Source organism: Girardinichthys multiradiatus, chromosome 22 (genome assembly GCF_021462225.1).
Source record: "Girardinichthys multiradiatus isolate DD_20200921_A chromosome 22, DD_fGirMul_XY1, whole genome shotgun sequence".
In the NCBI taxonomy this organism is placed as follows: Eukaryota; Metazoa; Chordata; class Actinopteri; order Cyprinodontiformes; family Goodeidae; genus Girardinichthys; species Girardinichthys multiradiatus.
Window position 1 is genome coordinate 574,480 of NC_061814.1, and position 26,011 is coordinate 600,490.

Sequence of the window (26,011 nt, forward strand, 5' to 3'; positions counted from 1 at the left end):
TTACTACAGCTAAAAACAGGGACCTAACTGGTCCTTCAAAGAAAGAAATTACCAAAAGACTAAATGAAGAAAACAAAAATGGGAGTGGCACAGGAGTGGGAGTCGTTCTGAATGGGAGCGGGATGGGAGTGGGAGTCAATTTACCAGGAGTGGGACGGGACAGGATTTTCTTCGTTATGCTGGCCTGGGATTGGGATGGGACAGGAGAGAAAATCCACTCCCGTGTCACCCTCTACTTCAGACCCATCGCCCTGACCTCTGTGGTGATGAAGTCCTTTGAGCGCCTTGTGCTCTCACATCTAAAAGACATCACCGACCCCCTCCTGGACCCCCTGCAGTTTGCCTACAGAGCCAACAGGTCTGTAGATGATGCAGTCAACCTAGCCCTTCACTTCATCCTCCGGCACCTGGACTCCACAGGAACCTACGCCAGGATCCTGTTTGTGGATTTCAGCTCTGCCTTCAACACCATCGTCCCAGTTCTGCTACAGGAGAAGCTCTCCCAGCTGAGTGTGCCCGACTCCACCTGCAGGTGGATCACTGACTTCCTGTCTGACAGGAAGCAGCGCGTGAGGCTGGGGAAGCACGTCTCTGACTCCCTGACCATCAGCACCGGTTCCCCCCAAGGCTGTGTTCTCTCTCCTCTGCTCTTCTCCCTGTACACCAACAGCTGCACCTCCAGTCACCAGTCTGTCAAGCTTCTGAAGTTTACGGATGACACCACCCTGATCGGACTTATCTCTGATGGTGACGAGTCTGCGTACAGATGGGAGGTGGATCATCTGTTGGACTGGTGCAGCCAGAACAACCTTGAGCTCTACGCTCTAAAGACAGTAGAGATGGTTGTGGACTTCAGGCAGAACCCAGCCCCACCTGCCCCCATCACCCTCTGTGACTCCACAATTGACGCTGTGGAATCTTTCCGCTTTCTGGGAACCATCATCTCCCAGGATCTCAAGTGAGAGCCAAGCATCAGCTCCCTCATCAAGAAAGCCCAGCAGAGGATGTTCTTCCTGCGGCAGCTGAAGAAATTCAACCTGCCAAAGACTATGATGGTGCACTTCTACACAGCCATCATTGAGTCCATCCTCACCTCCTCCATCACCATCTGGTACGCCGCTGCTACAGCCAAGGATAAGGGCAGGCTGCAGCGTGTCATTGGGTCTGCTGAGAAGGTGATTGGCTGCAGTCTACTGTCGCTCCAGGAACTGTACACCTCCAGGACCCTGAAGCGGGCAGGGAAGATTCTGGCTGATCCCTCCCACCCCGGTCACAGACTCTTTGAGACTCTCCCCTCTGGCAGGAGGCTGCGGTCCATCCGGACCAAAACCTCACGCCACAAGAACAGTTTTTTCCCATCTGCCACCAGCCTGGTTAACAAAGCCCGGAAACCACCCTGACACTCTCCCTTTCCCCCACACCCCCCTTTTTTTACTGACAGGACACCTGTAACCTGTAACTCTATGAGTTACATTAACGCTCAGCATAGACTCCTGCTTTACTTGCACAATGATCACCTGCACTGTTGTATTGCTCTTGCATCTTATACTGCTCTATATTTACTCTCACTCACTTAAAACTGTGCACATATATTTATATTATATTGTAGATATGTTTATACTGTTTAATTTGTATTGTATTGCACCGACTACGCCAAAACAAATTCCTTGTATGTCCAAAAACGTACTTGGCAATAAAGCTTTTCTGATTCTGATTCTGATATGCCTACAGAAATAACCACTCTATATCTGTTGCAGTGATGTTAGTCATCCACACTGCTCTGACTCATTTGGAAGGTGGGGACTCTTTTGCCAGGCTTTTTTTCTCAGATTTAATGACTCTCGCCAACAATCTACTCCACCTTAGATTAACACCATCTCTCTGCAACTGGATCCAGGACTTTTTGACACACCAGCCACAGTCTGTAAACTACCACGGTAACTTGTCCTCCATCATCATTCTCAACATCAGCTCCCCTCAACATTGGGTCCTAAGCCCGCTGCTGTACACTCTTCACATATGACTGCTCAGCCAAGCATCCAGGGAGCCATGTACTGAATTTCGCAGATGACGCACCAGTATTGGGATTGATGTCCCACAACGATGAGTTGTTGTACAGGCATGAGGTGGAAGATCTAGTGAACCGCTGTGGGGAGAATAACCTCTTCCTAAATGTAAGTAGGCTGAAGGAGTTGGTCATGGATTTCAGGAATGGTACCCATATTACTGCACCACTGTTCATCAGTGGGGAAGAGGTGAAAATAGTCCACAGTGTCAAATATCATGGTGTCGACCTCTCCAGGGACCTGAAGTGGACCATAAATACCTCACACATCCTGAAGAAAGCTAACCAACAGTTTTCTTTTCATGGGAGGCTGAAGCAGGCTGGCTGTCACAACGCAGTGTTGGCAGCATTCTACAGGTGTGTGGTGGGAAGTACTCTTACCTTCTCCATCCATTTTATTCACTTCAGGTGCCTTGAGAAGCAGGCAGTTTCTTTTAGCAGCTCTCAATCTTTCCTGAGCTTTTTCTTTTTAAATGTATTTTTTAAAAGTGTTTTGTGTTCCAGTTTTTCCACCTTCTTGTACACATTATCGAGCTGACTGTTTTGTGGAAAACTTAGTTTTTCTTTTCTTTTTATGGCATTTGGTGTTTTGGCAAATATGGCGTGAGAGGCCATGCTCTCATTGTTTACTCCAGAAATAAGCTTCTAGCTCTAGGGAGCTACATTGCGCTGCCTCCCACTGAGCGGCCTGATATTCCCAGTGAGCTCAGAAGAAGGAGACGCGAAACATGCGCCGGAATCAGGCATCACATCTGGAGGAGAAGGTATAGAACCGTCATCCTGTGCGTAATCATGGGAAAGGTGAGATCTCTTCCCAACAAAGTGGACGAATTGACAGCACTAACCCGTCATCAGAGGGTCTACGGAGAAAGCAGCTTGGTCATGCACACTGTTACCACACTATTACGAGCAGACTGCAAACACTGCATCTCCAGAGCCAATTCCTGTTATCTGAGGACTGTCCTCCACTCTCACCACCTTCACTCAGTAAGATACCTCCTGCTCTAGATAAAACAAAACTCTAGACTTATTACATGCAAACACGAAGAAGGCAGACAGCTTATCACCTCTCCCTACCTTGGGATGCTCAGATCACAACATGGTTCACCTCCAACCTGTGTATAAACCCCCTTGTACACAGTGAACCAGCTGTGACATACACTGTTTAGGCTCCATTGTGTAGGAAGAACTCTGTGCTAGTTATGGGAAGGACATTGGCAGCATCACACACTCCATCTTGGACAAAGTTAACTTCTGTGTGCCCAACACTGTGCCCCTCATGAAGGTCAAGTGTTTTCCCAATAAAAAACCCCTGGATTAACCCTGATATAAAGGCTTTCCTCAAGGAGAAGAAGATAGCCTTTAGATCAGGAAAGAAAGAGAAGCTGGGAGCTGTGCAGAAGGAACTGAGAAGAAAGATCAGGGATGGAAAAAATATCTACAGGAAGAACATGGAGGACCAGCTGAAGCTGTAGGGTTTGGCTAGGCCTGAACAATTTCAGGTCACAAACCAAACTCTCAGAAAGTAGATGATTTTGGGTGGGTGAATGATCTGAACCAGTTCTTCAACAGATTTGATCAGACACACCCTACCCCAGTCACCCCTACTTCAACGCCTGCCTGCTTTTCTTGAGTCTGGCATTGGGTAGATGATACTGCTACCTACTGCAGCGAGAAGCTACTTGGATAAGCCTGGAAGCACTGTAAGGATCATGTCCTTTGATTTCTCCAGTGCTTTTAATACCAATCAATCAATCAATCAAATATTATTTATAGAGAGCTTTACACACCCAAAGTGACCAAATTGCTCTACGGGTCCATAAAACACACGAAACAAGCAATAAAATACAACATCTACAGTAAAACAAAAAAAACAAAAATCCATTACGCTGGAATTTCAAAGGGACAAGCTGGAGCTGTCAGGAGTTGACTACCATCTGTCCCAGTGGAAACTGGACTACCTCACTAGCCGGCAGCAGTATGTGAGGACACCTGGCTGTGTCTCTGACAGGCTGATCGGCAGTACCTCAGGGAACTGTGCTGGCACCATTCCTGTTCACGTCTACTCTTCAGACTTCTCCATCAACTCTCCAGGTGGCCATCTACAAAACGTATCTGATGACTCTGCCATAGTCGGCATCATCACAGCAGGGCTTTGTGGACTGGTGCCAGTGGAACCACCTGCTGCACAACATGAGGAAAACTTAGCAGCTGGTGGTTGTTTTCTTTAGGCACAGACACACCTCACTGACAGCAGTAAAAATTCAGAGAACTGACATTGAGATACTACACTCTACCTGACTGTTCACTTGAACAATAAACTGGACTGGAGTCACAACACTTATTCTCTTTACAGGACGAGTAAGAACACACTCTGCCTTGCAAAGGAGGCTGAGATCTTCTAGTGCAGGAGGCAATCCTGAAGAACTTTTTTGACTCTGTCCCAGGATGCCTACTCAACCTAGTGCAGATGGTGGGAGACAGAAAGACTCTAGCAAAAATAACATCACTGTTGGGCAATGTCTCCCACCCCATGCAGAAAGCTGCTGCAGAACTGGAGAATGTCTTCAGCGACAGACTGGTGCATCCTAGGTGCACAAAGGAGAGTTGTCGCAGATCCTTCCTCCCAGCAGCTCTAAGATTTTATAACCATCACTGCTCCCAACAAACTGTTTTTTCCCTGCTGTTATGTGCACACCTTTTCATCTTTTTTAAAACAGTGTGTTGTTGTTTTTTTCATGCCAATTACAAATGCGCTTTTTGTAAATTTTCAAATTTGAAATTACCCAACATTTTATTAAATTAAGCACAACATTTTTCATAACTGTAAAGTATTCAAATTTGTTTCCTTTACTGTACAGTCTCCTCTTATTTTTAGATTTGCTTTTTTTTTTACATTTGTATGCTTCCATCAGCCCTTTACAATGCTGCTTACATGCCAGAATTTACCCACTGTGGGACAATAAAAGATATTTCTAATATATTCTATTTCTATTCTACCATTTGGCATGGGAACTGTTCTGCTGTTGACATAAGGCACTGTAGAGGGTGATCAGAACTGCTCAGAAGATCATCACCTACTGCAGCTTCTCTGCTTCGGAAGATATTTACAGACGAAGGTGTTGGAGCAGGGCAGCTCACGTCATGGGAGATTCAAACCACTCGGCTCATGGACTGTTCGAGCTCCTCCCCTCGGGCAAGAGGCTGCGAAGCATTAAAGTTTAAATAAAAAGACTCAGCTTCTACCCAGAGGCCATCAGACTGGTGAACTTTATGCCTCACTCAAGTGGACATTTATTGCTCAAATGTGTTTTTATGCTGCTCCAGTTTAGTTTACATTTTATCCATTGCCCAACTTAGTTTTTTTAATTTGCTTCAAGCCTGATCATGACCCGTTGTGCTTTTGTATATTTCATCATTTTAGTAATTAATTTTACTTTGTTTTTTTCTAATTGTCAATACATCGCCCCTGGGCGTTTTTCTTGTTTGATTTCAAAGGTTGATAAGAACCAGGTCATTATTATTATTATGTAATTTTACATAACACTGGGACTGTAAAATGATGTACTTTCTTCATACCATCAGCTTACTTGGTTTTTTGCTACTGTGTTTAGTGGATTGTGTCTTGCCTGAAATATCAGATATGTCCATGTCAGTAGGGAACAATCTCTTCTGGCTGATCTCCTGACTGGGGCGCTTTATTGTTGAGAAAAACATCATGTTTGGAATGGTTTCAATGAAGACCTAACAGGAAAGATAACAAAAACAGATCAAGTTGCATCCAAACTGTTTTTAAGAGTCACTTATGGAACAGGTACACCATTTGTCACATTCTACCATAGAGCAAAAGACATGAACCTTGCGGATCCATGCTGGCATGGTGTGTGTACTGGGAGAGCGGTGGTGGGTGTTGATGACGATGACCGTGATGATGATGGAGGCAATCACAAAAACCATTGTGAAGAGCATGTATTTCCCAATGAGAGGAACGGCACTGGAAGTGGAGGGAATCAGCTCAACGATAACCAGTAGGAAGACGGTCAAAGACAGCAGGACAGAGATGGACAGGGTCATCTTCTCACCTTGAGTCAGTGAGAAAAAACATTGTCTGGAAACACAGTACAGGAAACAGCAGAGCAGTTTTACAAAACAACACAACATGCCTTAAATATGTTTACAAAGCAGCAAAGTCATGTTTTATAAAGTATTTAACAAAAAACATCTTTGCCCTGTCACTAGGCAGAGTTTGTCTAATCTGAGGTATCCTGATGAAAGGTTCGATTCTTTTTACCGACTTGAGTTATTGTAAGTCACTCACCAAACTGAAATGGGTTTTTCAGTCATTTGAGTCACTGTATTAGTGACTAAGTGTCAAACAAGTTCCACCCAATGCCTGTCCCCACTGACTCATACTGCTAAAACCATGAATTTAAAACAGGAAATATTTTTTTGTGAATAAAGTAAAAGATCAACAACTTCTATAGGCAAAACCTTTATTTTTTGCTTTCACAATGACACAAAAGATAAGGTATGCAAAAAAGAAAAACAAAACCGTTAAAGGGCAGAACCCAGATGCGATTCGTGAGATCACTGCAGCCAAAGCAGAAAGAAATCATGGCAAATATTTTTCCTTGAAACACACATGGAATTGGCAAATTGTTTTTTATTTAGTCTACTTTGGGATACAAACATCACATGATTGATAACTCATTTTGTCTCCATGCTGCCACAGGGGAAATTAGGGTGATAATCAGAGTGACATCAACTCAGGTAAGGGGAGCGGCTAACAGCCATAGAAGGGGAACAGTGAGCGAGTTTTCCTTAAATGGAAAGGAGTTAGGGATTTGTTGTGCTGGACTCAGTGGTTCCTTCATTCCGTGAGTGACGCTAGGCTTCTGAGCAGTTTTTTTACTCTAACGTGATTGCTGGGATAGAAACAGTGAGTTGAGTTGTTTTTCCCATGGGCTAATGCGGCAGTTAAGGTGTAATACAAATACAGGTAAACGAGCAGTTGCACAGTTACTTATTGTGTATATTCTCCTCTTTGTAGTTGGCTAGCTAGCAATAACAGAGAAGAGTCAGGGAATTACTTAATAGAGAAAACACATCATGAAGTCTGTAAAGTGAGTTAGGAGTCTTGAACAATTAGTTCAGGACTCACACATCCCTATGTTTCCCTGTGTCAATACTTTCAGCCTTAAACTGAGAAGCTGCATTAATTCTGACTGACAATTTGATCAGCAAATAATGTTTTGATTTGCAGTAAATCTGTGTTTTCTTTACCATTCCCTGGTATTCTAGCTTCCCTAATGGTGATTACCATAGGTGACGGATCTTCTGAGGGATGTTCCAAAAAACTGAAAATGCTATCAGGAGTCAATGTCTATAATTTCTTTTCCCCCTCTTTCAAGATGATTAAACTATTAGAATGATGTGTTGTTAAAATGTTTGCCATTTTTCGAATCAGCAGTTTGAAAAGATACATTATGCCTCTTCTTCCTTATTACCTACAGTACAGACCAAAGGTTTGGACACACCTTCTCATTCAAAGAGTTTTCATTATTTTCATGACTATGAATATTGTAGCTTCACACTGAAGGCATCAAAACTATGAATTAACACATGTGGAATTATATACTGAACAAAAAAGTGTGAAACAACTGAAAATATGTCTTATATTCTAGGTTCTTCAAAGTAGCCACCTTTTGCTCCACACACTCCTGGCATTCTGTTGTTGAGCTTCAAGAGGTAGTCACCTGAAATGGTTTTCCAACAGTCTTGAAGGAGTTCCCAGAGATGTTTAGCACTTGTTGGCCCTTTTGCCTTCACTCTGCGGTCCAGCTCACCCCAAACCATCTTGATTGGGTTCAGGTCCGGTGACTGTGGAGGCCAGGTCATCTGGCGCAGCACCCCATCACTCTCCTTCTTGGTCGAATAGCCCTTACACAGCCTGGAGGTGTGTTTGGGGTCATTGTCCTGTTGAAACATAAATGATGGTCCAACTAAACGCAAACCGGATGGAATAGCATGCCGCTGCAAGATGCTGTGGTAGCCATGCTGGTTCAGTATGCCTTCAATTTTGAATAAATCCCCAACAGTGTCACCAGCAAAGCACCCCCACACCCCCACACCTCCTCCTCCATGCTTCACGGTGGGAACCAGGCACATAGAGTCCATCCGTTCACCTCTTCTGCGCCGCACAAAGACACGGTGGTTGGAACCAAAGATCTCAAACTTGGACTCATCAGACCAAAGCACAAATTTCCACTGGTCTAATGTCCATTCCTTGTGTTCTTTAGCCCAATCAAGTCTCTTCTGCTTGTTGCCTGTCCTCAGCAGTGGTTTCCTAGCAGCTATTTTACTATGAAGGCCTGATTCACACAGTCTCCTCTTAACAGTTGTTCTAGAGATGTGTCTGCTGCTTGAACTCTGTATGGCATTGACCTGTTCTCTAATCTGAGCTGCTGTTAACCTGCGATTTCTGAGGCTGGTGACTTGGATGAACTTATCGTCCACAGCAGAGGTGACTCTTGGTCTTCCTTTCCCGGGGTGGTCCTCATGTGAGCCAGTTTCTTTGTAGCGCTTGATGGTTTTTGCGACTGGACTTGGGGACACTTTCAAAGTTTTCCCAATTGTTCGGACTGAATGACCTTCATTTCTTAAAGTAATGATGGCCACTCGTTTTTCTTTACTTAGCTGCTTTTTTCTTGCCATAATACAAACAGTCTATTCAGTAGGACTATCAGCTGTGTACTGTATCCACCTCCTGCACAACACAACTGATGGTCTCAACCCCATTTATAAGGCTTGAAATCCCACTTATTAAACCTGACAGGGCACACCTGTGAAGTGAAAACCATTTCAGGTGACTACCTCTTGAAGCTCATCAACATAATACCAAGTGTGTGTGGAGCAGTAATCAAAGCAAAAGGTGGCTACTTTGAAGAACCTAGAATATAAGACATATTTTCAGTTGTTTCACACTTTTTTGTTCAGTATATAATTCCACATGTGTTAATTCATAGTTTTGATGCCTTCAGTGTGAATCTACAATATTCATAGTCATGAAAATAAAAACAACTCTTTGAATGAGAAGGTGTGTCCAAACTTTTGGTCTGTACTGTACTTTACTCGACTCGGGTTGGGTCGGCCCTACGCGATTTGGTTTGTTTTCCATTACAACTGAGTACTATTTGAATATGGGGGGGATCGACAATGGCAAGGCAGGCCCCCAGTCCAAAAAGTAACATGATGTGATTGTAATGACACAAACACAATAACAGCCTTTACTGCTGCTCAGTCTATGTCTGCTGTCAGTCTCCGAGTTTAAGAAGAGAGCCAGAGAAGGCTGCGGGCAGCAGGATGAAGCACTCTGGATAAGAACAGGAGAGAGAGGAAAGCCATGGAGCGGTATGAGCTAGAGGACATGTGAGGGTAAGCTAACACTACCGAATGCTAGCTTGCTATACTGGTCATATACGTACACAATAGGCCCAGCGTTAATCGATCTAACGGTTGAAATATGCTGTGCCTATTGACGGCGCCCCCAACAGAATCAGTGACCCATAGTCTTCTGATGTTTTCAGAATGGGTCAGCTCACATAGAACCACAAGCAATCAGGTCCTTGGAAAAGCCTAAAAAGTGAGTAGAGTTGAGCTGAACCATGCTGAGTAGCTGTGCAGGGTAGGGACCAGTAGAAAAGGGGCACTAGACTCAAATACTTGCGTATAGTTTGAATCAGGACATGATGAAACAGGAAATACTTTGAGGCTCTAAGCTGTTTCATGCACCAAACAATAAATCATATGAGGTCGTCTTAAACTGACAATCACAATGACGCTAATGAATTATTGACAGATCTGTCTAAACGGACAACTTGATTTAGTTTCAAGCTGTTGTTTTTATATTCCTTTTAAGTTTTCGTATTTTACTGTACAGCACTTTGGTTGCCTTTTGGTTTGTAAAGTGCATTATAAATAAATAATTGATGATGATGATGAATATAGCATCTACAATAAGTAGATGCTATGATTTTCTTGTGCTGTTTTGGCTCCAGTAATTTTACAAAACTCTATCTCATTGCACCGAGTTCCCATTCCCAAGCTTATTTTGATATGTTTTTTGTGTTGAGTCTTTAATTCAAATTTTTTTTGTGGTTGTTCTGAGTTCATGTGTTACACTGAACCCCAGCAAACACTGTCTTTTGGTAGTTTGTTTAGATAACTAAAAGTCAACTATTCTAAACTGCTTATGCTGTGTTTCAAAATAACAACCTGAATATGTGCTTCTGCAAGTTTATTGTGAGGACTTTGATAAATGGCAGTGTTCCTTGACATCTGAGAAAACGCACCAGTAACTGCATACCTGAATCAGTAGGGAGGTAGAAGACCAGTCCAGTGAGGAAGGAGAACAGCATGCAGGGAATTATGACATTGACAATGAAATAAAGGGGAAGCCGAAGCATCAAAAAATGATAGGTGATGTCCAAGTATGGCGTGTCAGGGCAGCACGTGTAGAAAACCCAATGTTTCCAGCTCTGGTAGTCCTTTAAGATCCATTCACCCGACTCCATGAAGTTACTGAGGTCAGGTCGGTCGCTATCCTAAAGCCAGAAAGCAAACTCAAAGTATGAAAATTTATTCACACACATTGAAGTTTTTTAGATTTTATCACATAACAATCACAAACTATTTTATTGGTATTTTAAGACCAACAAAGTAGTGCATAATTGTGACTTTGAAGGAAAATGATCTGAAAAACGTGGCTTTCGGTTGCTGTATAAAACAAAGCACTACATCTTGACGAACAAACCATTGAAAGCATTGCTCTTACTGGGTTGATGATGACCAGAGTACCATCATATGTCCAGGTACCCAGTTTCATGCTGCAATTCTGCAGGTCAAATGGGAAGTGAAGGACAATGATCTCACAGTAACTCTTGTAGATAGCAGGTGGGTTCCATGTTATCATGCCTGTGTGCTCCAGCAGGACTTTGGTTTCATGAATAATGGCAAAATCACCATCAGCACTGGAAGAAGGAAGAGGAAGGAGGCAGAGTGCAGGAAGAATGTGACTAAAATGACAACATATGTAAGGAAAGCAAAGTGTAGGTGTGTGTATGAACCAGAGTAACAGTTTGTGTTTACTTGTTGTACAGCACTAAGTCAGGTTTCCATATGTCTGTTGAAGGAATTCGGATCTTTTTGATGCCTCCATAATCATCTGGATTCCACTGCAGGTTCACATCTTTCCATTGCTGGAAAGAAAATAGGGAAGACAAAAAAATTAATCTATTTATTAATTCTTCCCTCAAGTCAATTTTAAAACGTCATCTCCAACATTCCAGATCTAGTCAGAACAGTTTCTTATATATGCAGATTCTCTTTGGATTCTAAGAGCATAAAACCGTGAATTAAATATTAAATGATTAAACCATAATTATCAAAGGTTCTCAAAGACAAACAGTACAGGTTAGGAATCCAAACCTACAGCGATGCAGGGTTAAAGCTGGACTAGATGTTGTGGATTTGATAAAAAAATGTTTATTTCAGTTGTTAGAGACTTGAGACTTGACCTGGACTTGAAATGTAACAGCTACTTAAACAAGCTGCCTCTTAGTGCGGCACTAATCTAGAATCTGGCCCTGTAGCCCATTTCTTACATGTGATCAGCCACTGCGCACAGCTGCAGTTCCTCACAGAGCTCTTTTGTTTTAGCAATGACTCTCCACTATCCAATAGCAGTATGTTTCATTTTTTACTCATTAAGATCATAAAAAAACTGACTTCTGTAAATTAGAGTAATTACAATGCTTTAGAACAGCATGGACTATTTGGAATGATGGAGAACCACGAACCTTCCCACAGGCTCTCAATTTGAAATGGGTATGAATAATTTCAATCATGCTCTTATACTTAAAATGTACATCAAACACAGCAATTGTTTTTTTAGGGGTTTTTTTTGGGTGAAATTCATGGCACAATATAATATAAATATTTTAGGAAACAGCTGTATCTGTCAGAAGAAACATGTTGGAAAAGTCCTCCCAGGGGTATGTATAGTACTGACCTTAACTGTAAACTTACTGTGTTTTGTAAAGTACCCTGAGATGACACTTGTGAACTGGCTCTATTTAAATGAACTGAATTTAACAACATTTAATTGATAAAACAGGACAGTTGAGGGTTGAGAGTCATAGTTATTGTTTTGCTTATATGTGGCAAAAGAAAAAGGGAAGACAGACATACTGAGTAGTTTTGGAGGTCAGAGGTCGCTAGCTGTGGTGCTGCCATTAGATCATAAAACAAATAAAAAATCCAATGTCAAAAGAATCAAAACTCACACAAAACTGGAGAAAAAGCAGATCAAATCCAAATATTTGTGAAACTGAAGCATATAATTAAATCATACAATTAATCATAAATAAAGAGCAGATTAAGTGGTCAGCTCCATCTAAAAGTGGATGAGTCCAGGTGCTCTTACGAATAAAATGAATCCCCTTTCATGAGCTCTTTCCTTTGCCTCGGAACTAATAAGAATCAGACTAAATCTGCAAAACTTTCACGTGAAGATTGGAGGGTCTAAAAGATTACTGAAGTTTAACTGTTAAAATAATATAGTTCTAAATGTTCATAAATTCATTTACAAACTTATTGTCTTTTATTCGTAGCAGAACAAATAGTGTTTTTTCTTTAGCTGCTTATTAATAAAAAAAAATTCTTGAGAATGTACAAAAATCTCTCTGTCTATTTAACTTGTAATACAGAGAAATCAGTGGAAAGGAAATAATTTACTCCTTGAATTATTTTGTTAAACTAATGTGATTTTTTAGAATGACCCTGATCTATTAATGATGAATGATCTATTAATATTAATATTCCACATTATGTGTATATTAAAATCCTATTAAAAGTTCATCCTTACATAGTATTCATGCTTGAAATGAAAATAAAATATTTGTACTAAAATACATTACACCTACACAATCTTGGACAAAACGCAAAACAGTCCAGCCATAAAGATAGACCTTTTTTTTTAATTGATATTGGAAATTTAGATTTTATTTATTAATTCATTCCACACCTACCTGTCGGAGACGGACATTACTGGTCACAATCTGGTTGACTTCATCCTGAGGAAAATTAAGATAAACAACAGAGATAGAAGTTACCATCTGTCACTTATATTTACTATTACAATCAGTCAAGGTAGAGTTTTCCTTTTTCCAAACATTTGGGGTGAGGGTGGTAGAGGTTTGTCTGGTGGGTTGCTGGTTCGAACCCCTGCACCGTCTGTCTCAGTCGTTGTGTTTCCTTGGACAAGACAATTAGGATGTGAATAAAATGTGTAATCTCTCACTTTAAAATTTAAAGGGGGCATATCATGCAAAATCCACTTTTTAGCCCTTAAATACATTTTCCTGTGAACTTGGAGTCTGTAGGAAGAAAGTTGAATTAAGTCTCTCCAGGTGCTGCGGAGATATCTTTATACTCTGGATCATGTTTTTCAGTCCCTTCCGTTTTCTCTGTTCTCTATTACGTTTTTTGAACTTATGTCACAGTATTTGCTGCAGAGCGGCTAAACAAGGTCATGGACTTCCGGCTACTAATTCACGTATCCGCCATATTTATTTTTTCACTGCAACTTTGTAGTCCAAGCTCAACTATAACGAAGCTGCAAGTGGATAAGTCGAATTGTTCGGTTGCTGGGTGTATTAACCCACACAATTTATTACACCGTCCCCCAGCATCAGAACCTCTTCGAAGTGCCTGTTTAAATTTTATTGTTCATGGAAATGTTCCCACATTAATGGGGAAATTCATCTTTGTTTGCGTGAACTACTTCAAGGGCAAGTTTTTTCAGCAACCTCCGTCAGTATCAAGAAGGATTTGCTAAAAGACTTCATCTGATTGAGGGGTCAGTTCCTTCTGTCAATGGAAACAACGGGCACAGCAAAGCGGTAAGCTGCAAATAACTCTAAAATGACAACAAACTTTATTTTAGACATGAATTGATTGTGTGTTGTTGCGCTGTGTGCTGCTTTTAGCTCCTTGAGGACATAACCGTACTGCGTGTTTTGAAAATTATTATTACATAAAGTTTTACATTGTTTATGCCCTTTTGTCTTGTTTCTGCACTGCTAGATAATTGTATCTCTGCTATCAAACTACAAACATGGCTGAACGGGTTAAAGTGGAGCGCTCTTTGACCTGGAGGGGGGCGGGGTGTGAAGTGCATCATTAGCATTTAAAGAGACAGCACCAAAACGAGTTGCTCTCAGAACAGGGGTAAAAGTGGGGCCTGTGAAGCTACAAAAGCAAGGAATTCAGACCAAAGCATTGCAGTTGCACTTTATATAGACCACAACTGAATGATTTAAATGTGAAAAGGAAGGATTTAAAAGCATGATATGTCCCCTTTAAAATGCCGCCATATATTTATCAGTCTGGTCTCTGTACATACATTTTTAAGAACAGCAGATGATCTCGGGTGACGTTTGCAGAGGAGGATTTATCCAGAGAAGGGTTCATCGTACAATTAAATTCACTGGCTAAGAAGCCAAAGCCATTGCCGTGGTGGTTAAACATAAACTGGGATGAGTTATTATTATTTAAATATTGAGAATTGTTATTTGTTCAAGAATCAAAACCCTAATCAAAATAAAAATCTCCCAACTGTGTTTTTCTCTTTATTGTCCAGAATGAAAGGACGGTTCCTATTTATAAAAATGGCCGTACCTTTCTTATTCCATGAGTGGAAGGAGAAGCAAACATTGCCTGCCAAGTCCCTCTTAAGTTTCAGATACCTTGTTTCAGACAGCCTAGTATCATGAAGTAATGCTATATCTGAATTACTTCTTCAAAATATGTCGAAATCTTCTTCCTTTTAATTACATGCCCCTGTACATTAAAAGTAGTGAGTTTGTTTGAACCAGACATATAAACCACAGCCATTAAACATTAAATAACAGATGCTGAGTATGAGTGAGTTAATCAGAGTACAGACAATTATATGAAAAATGCCCTCCCTCAGTCCTGTCCCCCAAAGACAACGAAAAACGACGACCAAAAATAGCCAATGAGCATTCTAAGCATATACTGAATCAGGTAGATCACAGTAACAACCAAGACATTCGAAACAGTGTCCATACTCCATACTAAATAATAAACCACTGAGAAACACCCCCAAAAAATGGGTTTCCACATTATGTTTGGAACACAACATTTGCACAAGAGGTGCTTTAAATACAAACTATACAAAGCTGATCAAAAACAAAGTGAAAAACCCTTGTGGTAAAGTGTGAAATCAAACTGAGTATAAAGCCATATTACCTGCTTTTATGCATGTTGTGTTAGAAAGGCTAAAAAGATGACGGAAGAAAAAGGAAAAATAAAGTAAAATCACCTTATTTCCAGGGGAAAGAAGTACAAGATGCATGAGCTTCTCATTTCTTATTATTGTTCTCTCAGAGTCCATATAGTGGCCATGAAGAGGTATGACCATTGTGCTCACAGTGTTCGGGGGAGGCTCAGTGTAAATATAAAGTCTGTCCTTCTCCATTATAGCTGGTAACAATAAAGATAAAGAAAGAATGATCTCATTTAAGAGTCTACCTTAGTACGTGGAAACAAAGGAGGCTGGTTGGCTAGGCAAATCCACAGTAATTATGATGTGCCTGCACTTTGCCCACGGTTTCAAACTCTCGCTGCCTCTTTGTGAATATCATAAAAACTGGACCAAGATGTTTCTCAGGGGTTTATGTGGAGTTGGAGCTTACTCCAGACAGGGCTCAAAGTCCAGCCGGTGATAATAAAGGAGATAGACCAACTAGAGTAATATTGTCCTCGAAAGTCCTCGAGGTGGATGTTGTCCTCCTTTTTGTCTGGAAGGTTGATGACTACTGAGAAGTGTGTTGGATCTGAGTGTTCTGAATGGACCCGCACCAGGTTCTGAGAGTGATTGTGGCATCATTGCTTTCCACAATGAAGCTACAGGCTCAGCAACACTTGATATTGCTGTTCTTGTGTTACAGGCTGAGAGAGTGGGAAAAAAATGAATATCCCTCCAAATGTTGGCATTAAAGGCAAAAATGTATCACGTTGACGTCAGGTCAGTTTGCCCCAATAAGAATGAGACAATCGGAACAAGTGCTTTACATGGACGTGGTTTGGATTGTGGATCTGCCTAAACCATCCATCTCATTCGGAATACAATTTCTTAATCCGACTGGCACGTTTATATCAGGCGTTTTTATTCTGATCTGAACTTTTTTCCAAATACTTATGTCCAGCGAAACATGCCTGATGCTGAGAGAAATTGCGTAAAGAAAAGAGACTGCTACATATCAGAACTGAACAAACACGAGTTGTTTAGAAAGGTTGTCAGGAGAAAACCTCTTCTATCTAAAATTAATACTTAATGTTATGAAAATATATACATAAAAAATATGTTTATTTTGCATAAACATACTGTGGTTCTATTTTGCTCCTTTTAAATAAAAATATTACTCTTACTTATTACAGATGATTTACCTTTTTTTTTGTGAATTTCACCCACACATGCCAGGGTTTCCAAGAAATATTATATTTAACACTATATCAGAGATAAAATGGATTGTTATTCGAAATATGAATGGATAATTTTGACAGCTCTTTTGAAGTGAATGGATCCCGAAGATTCGGTTCCATTCAAAGAGCCATAAGTCCCATCACTAAAGAACATCCCCCATACACTGCCACATTACCTAATTTTTAAGAGTCTGAAGATGTGTAGAGTTCCACAACATTTTTTTAGCTTTGCTAGTACATATTTTCTTTATTCTATAGTTTCATCTCCTTTTTTCTCCGAGATGTTTAATATTTGTGTTTTTGGAAGGAAAATGTATGGCTGGTGGTATGGTTGTGTCTGAATGGGCAGGTGTGGGTGGGGTGATGCTGGGGGATCATGTTATGTTAGTATTAGATTTATAATCACATCGTAGCCTTCTGAATCATAATCAAATCAGGAAAAGCCTAAAAATTCCCACTCCTAAAGACAAACTGTGATATTTTGTTTGTACACTTAAAAAAAATACACCAGGAAACTGTCACCCTTACCACACTAATAAGCTGGATAAGCTGCAGGCCCACGGTGACTACTACAGCATCACTGAAGTGGTTAACTGGACGAACCACTTTGTTATAACCAGTAAACAGGGTTTTCACCAGTCGCGTCTCATCTTCGGAGCAGAATCCTAACCCTAAAGGAAAGAGAAATAAACATTTCAATTAGGGCTTGTCTAACCTTTGGGTTAAGTTTAACATAAGATCATTCTGAGTTCATTTTGCTGATCTGATTCAATTGTCCCTCAAATTAATTTTCACTATGAAACTAAAATCAGAGCTAAAGTAAAGATATTCTCCTAACTGTAGTTCCTGCACCAAACTTTTTCCTGTAGTAAATGGAGTTCGCCTGTGTGTAAATCAAACTCAGTAAAAATACACTAGATTTGAGGTTTGTTAACAAAAAGCATCATGAGGAACAAAGAACACAGCAGACAGGTTAGGGATAAAGCAGGGTTTAATCCTATAAAACAATACCTTAAACTTTGAACATCTCACAAAGGCCTGTTCAATCCATCTAAAAATGGAAACAACATCAAACAACTGCAAACCTGTGATGATATGGTTGTCTACCATGGAGAGCATTAATCACAGAATTAGCCGATGGTAACTCTGGCTGCTAGGGGAAAATCAATTGACAAGGTAGAGGTCCATAAATGTAGCAAGTGGCAAAGGGAAAGCCATTGTTAAGAGAAAGCTTTTAGATGTCCTGTTTAAGGTTTTCAGTTTTCACTCCAGGACACAGATAAATTATGGAAGAAGGAGCTCTGGTCAGATGACACCAAAACTTTTTGACTGACATGCAAACACAAAGAGTGGTGGAAAACTAACACTGTGAACACACTATGCAGAATAGGATGGACGGGGGCACTGATTAGGTGGGAAATGGAACAGATTTATTTGGTTTGGTTCAGGCTTAGACTGCACTTGGGAAGTAGAACAAACCATTTCGACAAGGTCATACAGTTTTGACAGCTGCTTGTTTGAGGTTCTGTAACAAAAAGCCAGAGCTACAATGAAAAGGTTTTAAACACAGCATTATCTTGTGTTAAAGTGGACTAGCCAAAGCTCAAACCTAAGTCTTACTGGGGAGACTTCAATCTGATTGAGCTTGAGCTATTTTGGAAAAAATATGGCAAATCTTTCAGTCTGGGTGTGCAAATCTGGTAAATGGACTGAAACTATACAGCACTTTTCTAGTCATACCTACCACTCAAAAGGGCTTTGACACAATAACTGTAATTTACCCAAATGCACTCACACCGTTTACATAAATTTCAGTCTCTACATGTGTGAAGCTGGTGGAGACAGATTCAAGTGTATTGACTCATGGGGGATTTAATAACAATGTACCAAACATGTTTTAAACACATGTATCCTCTTCCTTTCACTACACAATTAGGCGCTACTTTCTGTTGGCATATCACATAAAATCCCAATGAAATACATTGAAATTTGTGGTTGTAACAAAGGAATAAAAGTGCATTATTTTGTTTGCAGTAAGTGGAACAGTCCAGTGACCTTGCTGTTATAGTAAACATGTCAGACAGTTCAGTACAAAATGACCCAGCAGACAGCTGTGCAAGCCAAGCGGCATCGTTTGTATGTTATTTCGGGAATGTGCTGGCAAGTTTCCCCCAGCCAGAACTGGGAGAGCTGGGAGAGCTGGGATCGTGTTTCATTAAGACAGCAACAGTGAAGGTGCACATGCACACTCACGCAAACCACACTCATATACGCAGGTTTGTTTTCTTCTGTATGCCCTATTTCAAATTTTCAAAGAAGATCAACTGGTCAGGAGTCAAATATTGTAATTGAAATCCCTTGTTGTCATTCTCCATTTCTGTTAATGTCTGCTTACACCATGTGTTGAAAGCCAGTATTATTTTATCCAGGAAAGCACCGAAATAGATGGGAGGAGGGCAATGAGAAACACCTGGAGCTGTCAGTCACTGCACGCTCTGTGTTGCTGTTTGCTGGTGCTCAACAACTCCAGCAACCAGGGGCACCACTTATAGTCTTAGCGTGGTACATCAAGACCAAACTTACCACAGAATTTCAGGAGCTTTAGTAGGCCGTTGTCATATACACTGACCAATTAAGACATCATGACCACTGACAAGTTAATAACACTGCTTAACTCTTTATTGTGAAGAGATTCAGTCAGGCTTCAGAGCTCATCATAGCACTGAAACAACTCTGCTGAAAGTCACTAATCATATTCTTATGGCCTCAGATAATGGACTTGTGTCTGTTCTGATTCTGTTAGATCTCAGTGCTGCATTTGATACAGTCGACCATAATATTCTCTTTGAAAAACTGGAATATGCTGTAGGGATCAGGAGAACAGCGCTAGGCTGGTTTAAATCTTATCTGTCTGTCAGATTCCAGTTTGTTCATGTAAATGATAAATCATCTTTAAACTCCAGGGTTAATTGTGGAGTACCACAGGGCTCAGTACGTGGGCCAATTCTCTTTACTATATATATGCTTCCAATAGGTCAAATTATCAGGCAGCATGGGATAAACTTTCACTGTTACGCTGATGATACTCAGCTTTACTTATCCATAAATCCTGATGAACCCAACCAGTTAGATAGACTACAAGCATGTCTTGAAGATATAAAAACTTGGATAACTTTACATTTTTGCTTCTAAATTCAGACAAGACAGAAGTTGTCTTCTTTGGACCGGAGTCTTTAAAAAAGAAACTGCTTAGTCAATCACTTAACCTGGATGGCATTAAATTGACCTCTGATAATAAAGTAAAAAACCTTGGTGTTATTTTTGACTAGGACATGTCATTTAAATCCCATATTAAACAGGTTTCTAGGATTTCCTTCTTTCATCTCCAGAACATTGCCTAAATTAGAAATATCCTGTCCAGGAGTGATGCTGAAAAACTAGTCCATGCATTTGTTACTTCAAGGCTGGACTATTGTAATTCTTTACTATCAGGATGTCCACAAAATGCAGTTAAAAGCCTTCAGCTGATTCAAAATGCTGCAGCAAGAGTTCTGATGAAAATTAAAAAGAGAGATCATATTTCTCCTATTTTAGCTTCCCTTCATTGGCTCCCTGTTAAATCCAGAATAGAATTTAAAATTCTCCTCCTCACATATAAAACCCTTAATGATCTAGATCCATCATACATCAGAGATCTGATTGGTCCATATGTTCCTAACAGAGCACTTCGTTCTCAGACTGCAGGTTTACTGGTGGTTCCTAGATTCTCTAGAAGTAGAATGGGAGGCAGATCCTTTAGTTATCAGGCTCCTCTCCTCTGGAACCAGCTCCCAGTTTTAGTCCGTGAGGCAGACACCCTGTCTACTTTTAAGGCTAGGCTTAAAACTTTCCTTTTTGATAAAGCTTATAGTTAGAGTGGCTTAGTTTATCAGGGAGGGAGCCTTCCACCCTCCCTGTTGGTTGGAGTAATGGGGAGTCAGGTTTAGCCTAAACCGGCTCAGTTATGGTTGAGGTGCAAACACACCCTCCATTTCTGCTACCTGTATGACCCCTTCTCTTTTCCAATGGTTATAATCAGTCTGACAGAGAGAGGTATCCCAATCCCTGTGGTTTTTAGTACAACAATGACCATCAGTGGGACCCTTTGTGAGATGACATTGTTGTAAATAAGCACCGTTTAACTAAATAATCTGAACTGAAACTATCTGTGTAGTAATGCTGCTATAGGCTTAGGCTGCTGGAGGACATAATGACCACTTTCACCCTCTTCGCTACATTCTCACACTACTCTCCAATTTTGCATTATTTGCTGTTATTTCAGCTTTTAACTTTGTTCTCTCTCTTTTCTCTTCCTATAAGCTACACCTGGCCTGGCTATGTGTCTACCTGTGACACCTTTCTGGAGAGGGGCATCGTCTGAGCTTCTGCTGGCAACAACTTAATGCTCACCTTCTAAATCCGATGCTCACCTTCTAAATCCGATGATCCACATGGCCCTGCCATGTGGATCATCGGATTTATCTGTTCTTTCTTTCTAGGTGATACGACTAAAGGAGCTACATCCATTAACATTTACTTTTCCTTCCCATAGAAAGTACTCCTGGATCAGTGCTTCTTTGTTCTCTTTGTGTCTCTGCTCTGTTCTCTCAAACCTCCAGTCGGTCGTGGCAGATGGCCGCTCACACTGAGCCTGGTTCTGGTTCTGCAGGAGGTTTCTTCCTGTTAAAAGGGAGTTTTTCCTCTCCACTGTCGCTACATGCATGCTCAGTATGAGGGATTGCTGCAAAGTCAACACCAGTGACTGTCCACTGTCTCTACATGCTCATCCAGGAGGAGTGAATGCTGCAAGTCACTGACTGGCAAAGCCTTGCTGTGACTCAGAGTGGGTTTGCCCCTTTTCGTAATACCGGCGTGTGAGTAGACATCACCTGATGAAAAGACCAAGTTGCTGGACCGGCGGCATCCTCTGGTATAGCTATGATGTAGACCTGCTCTGAACACGTAAAGCAACTCTGTGTCTTGCTAGTTGTGCATGTCTCCGGTGAGTGGGAGAAGAAGCATTCCAGGCGTTTCATTGACCGCTGGCTTGTAAACGGTAGATACAAAACATGGTTGAAACGAGGACCAAATCCTCACATAACTTTCCTGCAACATACAATACTGATCAAAAGTTTTAGAAACACTTTCTCATTAAATGGTTTTCTTTATGTTTATGACTATTTCCATTGTACGTAGATTCTCACTGAAGGTATTAAAATAGTGAATGAACACATGGAATTATGTAGCAAATGAAAAATCATAAAAGATCTTCAAAAATGTTTTATATTTTAGATTCCTTAAAGTAGCCGCCCTTTGCTGTGACGACTGAAATATCAACCTTTGGTCGTCTCTCAATGAACCTCTGGTTAAGTTCTTTCAAGTCTTTTTGGAAAACTATTCCAAGTGACCACCTCATGAAGCTCATGGAGAGAATGCTAAGAGAGAAAAGCAGTCATCAAAGGGTGGCTATTTTGAAGAATATAAACTATAAATATATTTAGAGTTATTTCACACATTTTGTTTACTACATAATTCCATGTGTTCATTCATAGTTTTGTTGCCTTTGGTTAGAATCTACAGTATAAATAGTCATGAAAAAAGGAGACCCATTAAGTGAGAAAGTGTATCTAAAATGTTTGACCGGTAGCGTATGCAAAGAGGACCTTCTGCTCTCTGCGTTCTCGAGTCATGCAAAAGGCAAACCATAGAACTGGGAGGGAAATTTAAGCTATCTTACAACTTTGCAGGTAAATTGCAAATTGATTGTTTGAAGGATGGTTCGCGCTAGGGTTTTATGTCTGTACTTTAAAATGCGTAACAACAAAGTATTTTATTGAAAACGCCAGTAAAGGTGGTTAACTAATAGTTTAATTACCAAAAAGTAGCTGTGGCTTGGCAATCTTTCTTTTGAGCTCCTTCTGCCCATATGTCCATTTCATCTTAACAGTAAATTCAAACTGTCTTCGTTAGTTTTAATATATTTTTTAATCTGTGGTGCTGGAAAAGTTCTAAAATTTACCTTGAAAATGCTTGAAAAGTGCTTGAATTGTACAGTGGGAAACATATATGAACCCTGTTTATTGTGAAAGGATGAGCTTTTAGCCAGTGACATTCCTGGATGGGCTTTTAATGGCTCGCAACAACCCGTTTGTGTCAGCTGTAGCGATGAAATAATAAATGTGTGAATGTCTCTCTAAATGAAAGTTGTATCAGATGTAACAAAATAAATCTAACTTATATAATCTCACTGCTAAGCTAGCTGCAACATTATAAGGGAAACTTCCATCTGAAAATATCAAAGTAAAAGCTTTTCTTGTTCCGTTCATTCATTCAGATGTTTAACACTTATTTCCTTACTACACTGTCTCATTCATTATGATGTAATTTATACATCATAATTATTTAGAATTGAGAAAAAATGCTTTAAATGTGGATTTAGAGAATGGGTTCCCAGTGTTACTAAGGATTCTCCAGCTCAAAGTAAGGAGAAGAAAACAAGTAAACAAATGTTAAGTTAATCATTACAAAGACCAAAAACCACCTTGTTTGATTTATTGAGAAATATAACATTAACAGCTTTTAATTTCTTTGTATTATTTGTCTTAGAGCATCAGTGCCCATTTATATTTCTAATAGGGTAAATATTACATATGATCAGTTTTCAAACAACTTTACATTAGCCTTTAGCAAGTGTTAGTATGATGAATTAAATGTTAAATGGTTAAAAGATAAATGTAGAAAGATAATTATCAAATGTTCATGTGGTAATTTAGGCCCAGGGACAAACAGTAAAGATTTGGAACCCTAACCTAAGACACTTGAGACTTGACTTGGAAAAAAAAGGACTTGTCAACATTTCCGTGAGGAGCACAACAATAAGTCAGAGGTGTGGACTTTCAAATTCCCCTTATTTTAATCCACTTTGGATTGTTACATTTACGTACCTATCAGTTACCTGCTGCTTGACAGTCATCTGAAAACAGATGCTTGTCTTTTCACCATACCTTTCGTACCTCAGACAAGTTGGATATGAAAAACTTTTTCTGCTACATAATGTTTCATTCCAACCATACATCCATTCACACCCACCAATGTACCATGGGATGGGCTAAATGCAGAGCACAGATTTCATTGAAATGTACAATTGCAATGACAAACTGCAATTGTACATTCCAATGAAATTTGTGCTCTGCATTTAGCCCATCCCATGGGGAGCAGTGGGCAGCTGAGCAGTGCCTGGTGAGCATTTCAGGGTTAAGGGTCTTGTTCAAGGACCCAAAGTGGCATTAACCCGCAGCTGTGTTTATACTCTATTATGAGACAAAATACCAAATCATAAAGGTTTACCACTTTGTTCGATTTCAATAAATAAATCCATGCTTATTCACTGTTAATGTTTAACGCTGAAAGTTTATTATATCAACATAGTGTGTGAAACAGATTTTATCATGTGAAATTATTTAGTTTAAACTGATTCAAACTGATGTAGTAAAAAAGTTTGATCCTAAAGTCACATACCATCACACCCTCTGACATTACAGTGGAAGATCTGACCAACCTTAGACCTCCTTTACCTCTTTGGCTGGATATTATAATGCAGCACTCATGTTGCCCAAAAATTAACTCCGCGTGAGATTGGAGCATTTTTATCACAATGTCAATAATTCAAAAATAAACTGATAGGGGCGTTACAAGATATAAGAGGTGATATTAAAACAGCATCATATTTCTTGTTGCTGTTCGTGTGCAGATTTGTCTGTAAGTTAATTTATGAGCCTTCAATATAAAGTCAAGTGTTTTAAGATGGACACTAGACCAAGAGTCTCCAACTCCAGTGCTTGAGAGCTACAGATGTTTGGTCTTTTGTGGTTCATCTAAACTACCTTTACTGATCAAGCCTGAATTTATTACTGCAACAGAAATGAGATCCAACTAATGAAACTTTTACTTTATTAGTAAAAACACAACAGGGAACGTTTTTTTTTTTTTTTTTAACGAACATGTATACAGCACATTGTTAGTAGTAGTAGTAATTTAAAAATAGCTTGCTGAAAATTCTAAAGAATGACATATGCTTTTTTAATTTTTATAATTTTTGGCAATTTTGTTTTAGTAAAAGTAGATATTAGAAACATCTTGGACAAAGACTATTTACTTTTTGCTATAGAGTCATGTCCTGCTGGCTAGCCACCAGTTTGTACTTTTAGTTTGGGGAAACTGTCCACTGTGCCTAACCACACTTGACATCAGTACATTTGTTACAGCAGATTTGACATCTATACTTAACTTATAAAATAGGTTTTTATAGGTCATATGTATGGTTTTAATTTTAAAAATGTATTTTTATAAAAACAGATTAGATACATTACGTAGTTTCAAATTTTGGTAAGAGTAGATTTATGTTGTAAATGCAGTTGTAAATAAGACTCAGAATCTTAGTTTTTAGAACCATTTTGCCACATTCTTAAATATAAAGAAATAGCCAGAAATATAAAACGTTCTTACCAGAAAATGCACAGAAAATCCATGTGAGAAAAATCAGGACCTTAGGAAGGTGCATATCTGCTTTATAAAAATCTGTAATTCCACAACAACCGTTGAAGTATGTGCAGTTAGCAGGTCTCAGTGGGATACATGTACCAAGTATGCAAAGAAATAGATGTATGCACTAAAACTTTAGCATTTGACCAAGAGCTAGGGTGAGATCCAGGGCAGTCCAGCATGTGAACTCTGAAGAGCTCAGAGTTCTGAAGAGCATTTAATGGAAAACACTATACCACTCCCCCACCCACCAGCATTTCAACCTGTCAGCAAACTTCCCGGCAGGAAGACAGCTGGGAGGGTTTGTTTTTAATGTATGTTGTTATTGGTTAAAATTAGAGATGGGGTTTAATTTATTCAGGTAGCAATAGGTTTTGTGAGTTGTGTTAAATCTGTTAAAACAAAGAAATAAATGTATCTTGACATGTCTTTGTATTTGTTTATGGAATACAGTGATGGTAAAAAGAAAGTATAACCTCTGCTAATTCTTTGGTTTTATGTATCAGCACTTTCCTAAAAATGATCTGGTTTTGTCAGGTGGTGAAATTATTTCAACCTAAAGTCAAGAATGCAAAAACACATCTAATTGATATTTTCTGTATGACCTTATCAGTCTCTAAAAATATTATAAAGGAATTTCAACTGACCATTGCAGACATTTACACTCACTGGCCACTTTATTAGGTACAACTTGCTAGTACTGGGTTGGACCCCCTTTTACCTTCAGAACTGCCTTAATCCTTTGTGGCATAGATTCAACAAGGTACTGGAAACATTCTGAGGAATCTGCCTTGTTGA

General features: G+C 39.9%; 1 protein-coding gene across 1 annotated transcript in view; it reads right to left on the reverse strand.

The window, feature by feature from the left end:
* chrna1 (cholinergic receptor, nicotinic, alpha 1 (muscle)) overlaps positions 1-25,405 on the reverse strand; it is a 36,203-nt gene extending 10,798 nt beyond the window's left edge. Inside the window, exons 1-8 of the mRNA XM_047352578.1 lie at positions 25,178-25,405; positions 17,162-17,304; positions 13,153-13,197; positions 11,213-11,322; positions 10,899-11,094; positions 10,431-10,668; positions 5,924-6,147; positions 5,695-5,809 (exon numbers count right to left, since the gene is read on the reverse strand). Coding sequence (XP_047208534.1) covers positions 5,695-5,809; positions 5,924-6,147; positions 10,431-10,668; positions 10,899-11,094; positions 11,213-11,322; positions 13,153-13,197; positions 17,162-17,304; positions 25,178-25,232 — 1,126 coding nt within the window. The 5' untranslated portion in view covers positions 25,233-25,405. The remainder of the gene's footprint in view (positions 1-5,694; positions 5,810-5,923; positions 6,148-10,430; positions 10,669-10,898; positions 11,095-11,212; positions 11,323-13,152; positions 13,198-17,161; positions 17,305-25,177) is intronic.
* Between the last annotated feature and the right edge of the window lie 606 nt (positions 25,406-26,011).